Source organism: Diplotaxodon limnothrissa, linkage group LG1, assembly GCF_057381915.1.
Source record: "Diplotaxodon limnothrissa isolate DT_005_m linkage group LG1, D_limnothrissa_male_GT1.1, whole genome shotgun sequence".
Taxonomy (NCBI): domain Eukaryota; kingdom Metazoa; phylum Chordata; class Actinopteri; order Cichliformes; family Cichlidae; genus Diplotaxodon; species Diplotaxodon limnothrissa.
In genome coordinates this window covers 2,570,124-2,579,667 of record NC_140596.1, presented here as the reverse complement: position 1 = coordinate 2,579,667, position 9,544 = coordinate 2,570,124, and the positions used below count along the sequence as shown (strand labels likewise).

The 9,544-nt window shown below is 45.0% G+C and overlaps 1 protein-coding gene across 2 annotated transcripts; it reads right to left on the bottom strand.

Annotated features, from left to right (window-relative positions):
- Positions 1-2,236: 2,236 nt before the first annotated feature.
- On the bottom strand, positions 2,237-8,966 carry gpn1 (GPN-loop GTPase 1). 2 transcript variants are annotated; one of them, XM_085351219.1, is made up of 13 exons: positions 8,790-8,966; positions 8,008-8,101; positions 7,671-7,777; positions 7,546-7,583; positions 6,498-6,576; positions 6,326-6,420; positions 5,856-5,901; positions 5,624-5,770; positions 5,317-5,399; positions 3,048-3,087; positions 2,881-2,971; positions 2,700-2,801; positions 2,237-2,603 (listed from the first exon to the last, which is right to left on the bottom strand). In XM_085351219.1, exons 1-13 carry the CDS (start codon positions 8,955-8,957, stop codon positions 2,497-2,499), a joined length of 1,197 nt encoding a protein of 398 aa, XP_085207345.1. In that variant the 5' UTR covers positions 8,958-8,966; the 3' UTR covers positions 2,237-2,496. The 2 variants fall into 2 exon arrangements, with proteins under 2 accessions (XP_085207345.1, XP_085207346.1); XM_085351220.1 differs by having other exon boundaries at positions 2,700-2,798.
- Positions 8,967-9,544: the final 578 nt, after the last annotated feature.

The window sequence follows — 9,544 nt, the reverse complement described above, 5'->3', positions numbered from 1 at the left end:
CCACTAAACACTAGCATCCTGCTAATGCGTGCCGACTGGTCGGTTTAGGACAGGACGTCCTCCCTTGATGGTGCCCGTCTCAGGAAGTGCAGTTCTCCGTTATTTCTCTGGACATTTGTGACCATCACAAGAACATCGTCTATGTTCTCTGAGAACATTTCAAAGAACCTGGACGCTTTATAGCGTCGTTGTTTAGGAGCTCACGGACTCCAGTGTAGAAAGTGTCTGAGAGAGACACGGCAGACTTCGGCTGGTTTACATCTAGGGCTGCCACACGATTATTTTGATAGTCGACTAATCAGATCATCATCCATTGAACGTAAAACGTACAGCTTATTGCACCAGCAGCATCTGCTCTTATATAACTATCATTAGCTTACAGCTTTAAGTGTTTCAGGTCTGTGCTAACTAAAAATAAAGACAAGATGATAGTTTATTAAATTTTAATGAAATTTGCAGATTGTTTCGGTGGAGTTGAGTAAACCGATTTACTCAGGAACAAATAAAATACTTAAAAAAGCCAAACAATAACATTTTGAAGTTATCTAAGTGACTCATATATCATGTTTAACCTGAGTAGCGAAAGACGGCGGTGGGTTTGAAAACGATCTGCCGGGAGTCCGGTGTTCTCACGGCTCTAGTGAGCCTAGCCCCCGGCTAGCTATCGAGCTAGTGGGTAACAGACGTCTCCGAAAACGTCGGAGCGCTTTTGAAAATATGTGGTGTCTTGATTAGGGATGGGTATCGTTTAGGTTTTATCCGATACCGGTGCCAAATCGGTACTTTTGAAACGGTGCCGGTGCTCAAACCGGTGCTTAAAGAATGGAGAACACAAAATTGGTCCAAAAACCTCTCATGTTCAGCTGTTTTTAGCCTTTTCTGCAGCTATGGGGCATATATGGTATCACTCTTGGCTGGAAGCAGTGCTTAAACAATGGAAAAAACACAAACTTTGTCCTAAACCTCTCATGTTTAACTGTTTTCCACTTTTTCTTTGGTCATTTTAGCCTTTTTGGCCAGGGTGAAGGGAGTATCTGCCATCAAACAAGAAGACAGCCGCATGTAGCTATGATGATGTTTGCTAGTTCACCTTACATGCATTAATGTAATAACGTGGTTAGCCTACTCAACGTAAATTAGCTACTCACGCAGAGAAGAACGGCTGCTGCCACCATCATCCGTCATCATTTCTGCTACACTGGCAGGGTTAGGGGCCAGGACTCTCCTCTTCGTGTTTTTGGGGGATGTTGCATAACAGGCAACCCACCCGCAGTAGATGTGCTCGGTGTGAGGTCTCGCAGCAAGCTATCAAATACGGCGCATTTCTGGGCTTTTAAAAAAAACGCTATGCGTCGCCAGGTGTTTCATCAGATTCTTGGTGTTACCTCCTTTGACAGTATCACAGTATCAGCTTAAAGCACTTGTTGCTGCTGATTTTGCATCTTTTGCTATGAAGTACAGCCAGACTTTTGACCGCTTCGCCTTGGACATTTTTAATCTGTAGCTCTGCTCTAACAGAACGTACGTACCTGGCCCCGCCTACTATCCTCGGAAACGTAAAATGATTGGCTAGAATCTAAAGTGTATCACAGCTCAGGAAAAAAAAGCACCGAAATAAAGCACCGAAATGTGCGCTGCTTTTCGGTCTGGTTACTACCGTTTATGTCAGAACCGGTGCCATCATGGCACCGGACACCGGTACCCATCCCTAGTCTTGATAAACTGAGCAGATATTTGAGGTTTACACAGCTACATTCTCGCCTGAAAATACGTTAAACGTTTATATTGTGACCCAGAAAGAATAATAAGAATAATATTAAAACTAACCAGCTGCCGCCATTGTTGGAAACTGAGCAGGGCTGCGCTATGAATTCTGGGACACAGCTTCTTCTTCTTCGGGGTTTAACGGCAGCTGGCATCCTTGTACATGCAGTGCTGCCATCTTCTGTTTAAGTCCGTTATTACACTCTTAAATCCTGCTACTTATTCCTGCGTCTTTTGAGATCTTACAAAGCTTCAAACGACACGTCGACTATTAAATCAGTCGTCGACGATTTTAATAGTCGACGTAATCGTGACTAGTCGACTAATCGTGGCAGCCCTATTTACATCACTATCGATCAATCAGCACTCAGTGACCTGTTATTGTTCCGTAAGCGTGGAGTTTGTTTCCTGACGTCTGAACAAAGACGGAGCTTCTGGAATCACGAGGTCGAGTCGAAGGCTTAAACCCAGTTCTGATATCAGAGCTCATTTTATTTTACATGCCATAAATCCTTTCAGTACTTTCACAAACAAAGCCAACAGTAATGGAACAGAAGATATAAAAATATAGTTCTCTCTCTCATTTTGGGAAGGAGCAGCCAATCAGGTCACCTGATCATACAGGAAGTTCAGCCCTCGCTTCGTCGTGTCTGAACCTGTGACGAGGTGCGTCAGCAGTGGAAGATCTGCTCCAGGTAATAGTCTGTGTCCTGCAGAGGGAAACCTCTGAGGTCAGGGATCCTCGGGCATCATACACTTCCTGTTTCGGACCTGAACCACTTCCATCCTCTCCTTCAGGAAGTTTCCGAAGGCTTCGGTCTCCTTGCTCTCCTCCGTCACTGAAAAATCAAACATCATACGTCCGAATGTTTATGAAATAATTTCAGGCTTCTAAGAAAATCAGGAAGCTTAATCCACGCCAACTCTTTCCTCACCGGCGTGGTCGATGTCGTCTGTGTCGCTGTCCACCGCCTCCTCGTCAGGATTACCGCGTGTCATAATGAGGTCACTGGGCCCGGCGATGTCGGCTTCATCTGCTGGCAGGAAGTCAATCGGTCAGTTAGAACTACAAAAACGTAGCATAATAACAGTTTAGCTTCATGGCGCCGGCTCTACCTGTGGATGGCGTGTTCCTCATGTCGACGGCTCCCAGGTCCTTCCGGAGCCGCTCGAGCTGCTCCTGCTGCTTCTTGCTCTGAGCGTCGGTCTGCAGGACAGGAAGTCGGTTCAGACAGGACGACGTGAGGGCGGAGCAACAGGGAGAAACAAAACGGAGCACTCACCAGCTCTTTGCGGAGTCGTTCGTACTCGGGTCGGTAGTCCCTGAGGAAGCAGGAGGAAGACTTCAGTTCGTCACAACAATTTGTTTCCTCCATGAAAAAAAAAAAAAGAAAAAGAAAAAGAAAAAAAGAACCCAACGCTCAGCGTCGAGCTCCACGACTCAAAAGTCTAGTTTTTATTTTTGAGTTAAATAAAATAACTGTTACTGTTGCTAACCACCACACCATGTTTTACAGACTATATACTGCTTATGTGGTTATATGGATACTGCAGCAAACAGAGTCCTGTGGTCATTAATTCAAAGTCATTATTTATGGTTTCGTGATGCACGCTCAGTCATCCAGGTCAGGAAATCACTGATTAACCCTTTAAAGCCCACCACAGAACCAAGTCCGCTACAGCTTATCTTTATATTTTTACCTGCTGCAGTGCAGAAGTGTCTTGCCCAAGGACACAACGACCAGGACAGACAGAGCTGGGGATCGAACTGGTTACAAGATGAGCTTCCCAACCCCCTGAACCACGGTCGCCCACAAAATATTTCTAGGTTTATCCCTCAAAACTTTAAATGCAAAAAGTTGCGCAACATACTTTCCAACTACAGAGAATCTATTCTGAGTGTCTTCATAGTTTAATTTTTGACACTAATTTTCCTAAAGTGCAGGAAAAACAAAATATTTTTGTGCACAACATGCAAAAAAAACATCAAAATAAACTAATTCATACAAAAGTGTGATTTAAGTTTATGGCTTTCTGTACAGTTTCTGGGAGGCTTTAAAGTCACACATGACTTTACAAAACTGCAGCAAACCTTTGAAAGGCCTTGTAAAAACTACGTTTCCCACAATCAACTTTCTGGGATTATTTATGGGTATTTGGCGCCCTCTAGTGGCTGACACCACACGCAGCGTCCTCATATTGCAGACACAAAGGACATTTAATCTCTTTACTATTCTTCATCTTTAATAGACTCATAACTTATAGGACTTCAAAAAAAACACTTCAGGTAAAAAATAAAATACAAATTAAAAACCTCTCAGCTTTATGAGGACCAAATGTTTTTATAACTCGCCTATTAAAACTGTATTAAAGGTTAAGGGCGACTGTGGCTCAGGGGGTTGGGAACCGGAAGGTCGCCGGTTCGATCCCCGGGCTCTCGGTCCTGGTCGTTGTGTCCTTGGGCAAGACACTTCACCTGCCGCCTACTGGTGTTGGCCAGAGGGGCCGATGGTGCGATATGGCAGCCTGGCTTCTGTCAGTCTGCCCCAGGGCAGCTGTGGCTGCAACTGTAGCTGCCTCCACCAGTGTGTGAATGTGAGTGGAATTGTAAAGAGCTATATAAATGCAATCCATTATTATTATTAAAGTTTTCAATATGACGGGTGTGGCCTCGCGATACAGGTGTAGCTTGTTAGATTTGTACTGCTGATTGTCATTTATGCTTAGAAATATCTACTCATATATGCTTAGAGTTGTATAATCAATGTCATGTTGGTAGAGGTTTGATCCTTAATAGTCTGCAAAGGCTTGGTGTGCATTCCAGAGTGTTCTGGCATTCACATCCTGGGAGCGTGGGAGAGGTCGTACCTGCTCTTATTGTTTTATGGTAGGATAAACGTGGCTATGTCAGTTTTAGGCTAAGTGCCTTTTGTTTAGATGGACCGCTAGACTCCTGGCACCAGCTTTAGGGAGTCTTCACAGGGTCACATCTTGCACTTGCACACACACAGTACTCTGTGTGTATGTAGATGTCATATGTTAATGAACCTATGTATATTCATGTGAATAAAAGGAGTGCTATGGGGAACCTGGCTGAGAGTCTGTGGTCAAGTGGGTGGAACGACACTTGGCTCCAGGCAGGTCTCTGCATGAGTAACACGAAGAACTTTGCCTACTTGGTGTTCAGTGCTTTTGCTGTGTAGTTAAATTGTCTCGTTCCAGCGGTGGGCCTGTGCTAGACAGACCCAACATAGCTGCTAGCCGCCAGTTTCCTAATCAAGTTTGCTACTGTTGGAGGAGAACTTCACAAAAAAATTAAAACAAAGATTTTACACGCGTTTCATTCAGTGTTGTTGTTGTTTAACTACTTAAATCATGTCAGGTTTGAGGTTTTATTCTGACGCTTTGAGCAAACAAAGATAACCTCGTGTTTTTCCCCTCTGGTCAAAAAGTGCCTGAATGTTTTAAAACAGCTGTATAGAGTCAGATCAGCTCACTGGGAACTCCTCATGCTAATGATCATGCATCATATCACCAGTGTGTCTGACTCACCTCTCGTACTCCTTGGCCGCGTCCTCCACCTGCATAAACAGCTCGTCTAATCCACTTCCTGTCACCGCAGACACGCCCACCACCTGCAGGTGCAGAGACTTTATCGCTTTATCCTTTTCTCTAACTTGCTCTGACCCATCAGTGCGTGAGGTAGTGTGGCTACATCCATCCTTTACATACAGTCTATTTAAAACCCTGTAAGCAGGTAAACCGTCAGCATAGCCTCTCCCTGTGTGCGTCACACAAAGTTAAAACTTTGGGGTTTAAGGATTTGCTAAGGGTCCAGTTTTTCGGCGGTCCCTCTCACCCTCAGGTTGGTGTAGAACTCGTCCAGCACGAGGCTCATGGAGCGCGTCAGGTTGCTCACGTACGAGGTTTCCTGGTTCAAAGCGTCCTGGAAAGCCTCAAAGTCCTGCATCCACTCCACCGCAAAGCTGTGGTCAATGATGTCGGTCTGAAAAAGAAAACCACGAGAGGAAACCCCGTCATCAGAAACAACGAGTTCAGCAATGAGCCGGCAGCACGCCGAGCGTCCTCACCTTGTTCATGACCACGATGAAGGGCAGCTTCGTCTTGTAGAGGATACTGAAACACAAAGAATCAGAGGACTTAAACAAAAACTCTGCTGACTGTCCTGATGGGATGCTCAGGTATATTTAGTGACTCATTTCAGGTAAGAACAAGGCCTCCACAATCCCCTGGCTCTTATTTTGAAAGTCTAGCTGCTGTCGTGTATCCCAAACGGCAGGATGATCGAGGGCTTCTGAAGTATCTCTGCAGCCTGCAGCTGGACTCCAGCTCCACCGACTTGGACTGGAGATGGGGGAGGACACGCCCATTTGCTGCTAGCAGAACTATGGTGACCAGCGGCCGTCTTAGAAAGTGGAGCTGGAGTCCGACTCCAAGGTGAGAGACTAACGGGAGGAGCAGCTGCTGTAAATCAGACCTCAGAGTCATCACGTCTCACAGAAAACATTAAAATGAATCTGATGTGGTTGGTGTTCGGTACCTGCAGGCGTACAGCATGTTGGACATGAAGGTGACGGGGTTGACGCTGCGGGACGTGTCCATGACGTAGATCACCACACAGGGGAAGGATGACGCCTACAAATGCACGCAGACGCTCTAAACGACTCGTCTTTATTCATAACTTAGACATAAAAGCAGACGAGCAGACCCACCAGAGCTTCGGTGATGATGGTTCCAGACGCCGACCAGGTGAAGACTTCGATCTGACCTGGAGTGTCAATCAGGACGTACCTGGAGCCAGAGAGACACCTGCTCATTCATGCTGTTGTTCAGTATGATGTTTATACGTTGCTCAAAAACATTAAAGGAAACTTTAATCAGGATCAGCTGCTTCGCTGTGAATGAAATGAACAACAGGTGAAACAACACTGAGACAACCCTGAACAGGACTGGTTTTACTGGAGGACATTTTTCCCCTTTTACTGTTTTTCAGGATTTTTGCATTTGGCTGTGGTCAGCATCAGGCCCGACCTGCACATCTTTACACAGATAGTCCGACTCCTGCAGGATGGCACATCCATAAGTGCTACTGAAGGTTTGCCGTGTCTCCCAGCAAAGTCTCAAGAGCATGGAGGAGATTCCAGGAAACAGGCTGTTACTCTAGGAGGGCAGCACTCCTAGTAACAGGAGGAACAGGATGAGCACGACCAGAACTACAAAGAGGCCTCCAATGAGACACCGCTGCGAATGTCCAACCAATCAGACACAGACGGGGGGCGTTGTCGGAGCCTATGCTGGTGCAGCCTCTTATCTCGAGACTATGCAGGCCATCCCTAGAGGATGAAGGAACTGATCCATGCACTGCCCCGCATCGCCCGACCTAAATCAGTAGAACTCCTCTGCGATGTTACGTTTCTCATCAGGACATCACCCCGGCACCGTCAGGCATTCATGCAAACACGTGGGGGGATTCAAACTCCCGAGAATCATTTCTGAACTCCTGCAACGAAATCTGAACAAAACGGGCCTGCATCGATTTTTTTACTTTGATTTTGGGGCGCCTTTGAATTTAGCCCTGTGTAGGCGCATCATTTCAATTTCCATTACCCCTAACCTATTACCCTCAGTGAGATCTGCTGTGCTTTAAGGTGTTCCTTTAATATTTTGGAGTGTTGTGCATCACAACCACACACAGGATGCCGCTGGCATCCCTCACAATCCTTAAAACATTTAGCTGCAAATAAGCAGCTACATACTGACCGGTGATTCTGTCGCTTCTTCTCGATGAACTGCATCACCTGAAGAAAACAAACACAAAGTCAGCATCCGAACTGTTTGTCTGGTGTGAACATTCGTACCGCGGGATGTTGAGATTTGTGAGTCACCTGATCAAAACGGGTGGCGAACAAGTTGAGTGACGTCACGATGCCGCCGTTGGGTCCGAGGCCGTACTGCTTCATCACCTCCTTGTAGTTCACCGTGTCCCTGATGTCTGAAAGCAGGAGGACAGACAGAGAAAACTAACAGACGCTGAAGATGACGTGGAGCTAAAAGTCTTTCCGGCTCCGTTTGAGTCACAAAAACACGTGAAGGTTTATTTGCTTTCGCTGTGATGTGTAATGCAAATATTAAATGCACTTCTGCAAATCCAGCATCGCACATCAAGTTTTAAGTTCAGTTTGGTTTGAATGAGTAGGGTCCAGCAAACACATGGATCCTTACCGATGTTTGCAGGGAAAGGGACCTCGTGGACGGCGGGGTCCAGGTTGATGACATATGGAGGAGCTTTGAGGGAATGCAGGTGAGCCGTCAGCCTCTGCAGGAAACAAAAGTACTCAGATTACTCGAGACTGCGGCTCACTTCACAACAGGCAGACAAACAGGAAACACTGTTCATATGGAGGAAATGTTCTGAGGAAGAGGGGGGAAGCTGAAGATGTTAACATCAGCTGCTTAAAAAAATCTTCATCTCTGAGCTCAGACTGAAGGAGCAGCAAACATCAGTCACAGGGTGTCATTGGTTTAATTTAGGGACTTTATTAAGCTATTTTAACATTTATTGGGTTATATACAATTTAGTAAAGTTTGACTCTACTCTATATTCTATTGTTTTCTACTTAAACGTGCTAAGACTATGTAATCCATACCTTGCTGACCTAACTTATATTCTATTGAGCTTTTATGCTTTCTCTAAGTTATTTTATTAAAGGCTGTTGTAGGATAACTAACCTGCTGCCTCTCCTACCTGACTGAAATCAAACTGATTTTCTTTGATGCTAATGGGTTTGTGCGCGTTTTGGGGGCTTCCTCGGTGTGCCACAGAAAGCTGGTTGGTACCTGAGTTTTAGCTGAATTAAATAATTAAAAAAGCTCTCCCTCCTCCTCTGATGTAAACCTGCTCACACACCGGTACCTGTCGCTGCTCGTTTATTTACCTTTCGCTCTCTCTGAAGAAGCTAACTCATGCGGCTAGCTGCGTTAGCCGCTAAGGGACCGGGACTCACCTGGACGAAGGTGGTTTTCCCGGAGCCCGCCATGCCGAGCACGATGAGACACACGGGTTTGTCCCCGGCAGCAGCTCCCGGGACCCCGCTGCCACCTGCCGTCGCCGAACTGCCCCGGGTCTCCGGGAAAGCCGCATCAGTGCCGGGACAATCCGCCGCCGCTGCCATGATGCTGGAGGGATATTATAGTAACCGGCTGCCGTCCACACGCAGCCGCTGTCGTAAAATGGAAACGCGGTGTTCAAAACGAAAGGCAGAAGGCAGCAGCGTGTTTAATAAACCACGATGAAAACACAAGGAAACTTTATTAGAATATTTTACAGATAAATTAATATAAATAAAAAAAACACGTGACTGCAGAGAGTAAAATATTTCTACTGTTCACGGGTCTTAAAAAATTAGAAATATTACGTTTAGTAAATTTTAGTAGTTTATAATTTATTAGTAACACAGTATATAAATAATTAATCATTTCTATATTATATATATTTCTGTATTTTAAAAGAATATTGGCTTTACTAGTTTTATGTTTTGCAAATATTTTAAATAATTAATTTTAATATACGTAACTGGAATTTTCACATGTATCACTAACACTTCCTTTTTAAAAAAAATTATAAACCAATAAATACTTATTTTTCTCATTATAGTCTAGAAATATTCTGAAATTTTACTTTCCTTGAATAAAACTCTAAAAGAAGTAGATTCTTCGTCAAATGAAAATTGCTAGAAGTGTGGTGGATGATTTTCACAAT

Excerpts from the sequence above, each read along its gene's own strand:
- gpn1 (XM_085351219.1), bottom strand. The coding sequence starts at position 8,957 with ATGGCAGCGGCGGCGGATTGTCCCGGCACTGATGCGGCTTTCCCGGAG. Across the intron at positions 5,771-5,855 it reads TCATCGTGGTCATGAACAAG|ACCGACATCATTGACCACAG; the intron begins GTGAGGACGCTC and ends TTTCTTTTTCAG. Across the intron at positions 2,972-3,047 it reads AACGACTCCGCAAAGAGCTG|ACCGACGCTCAGAGCAAGAA; the intron begins GTGAGTGCTCCG and ends CCTGTCCTGCAG.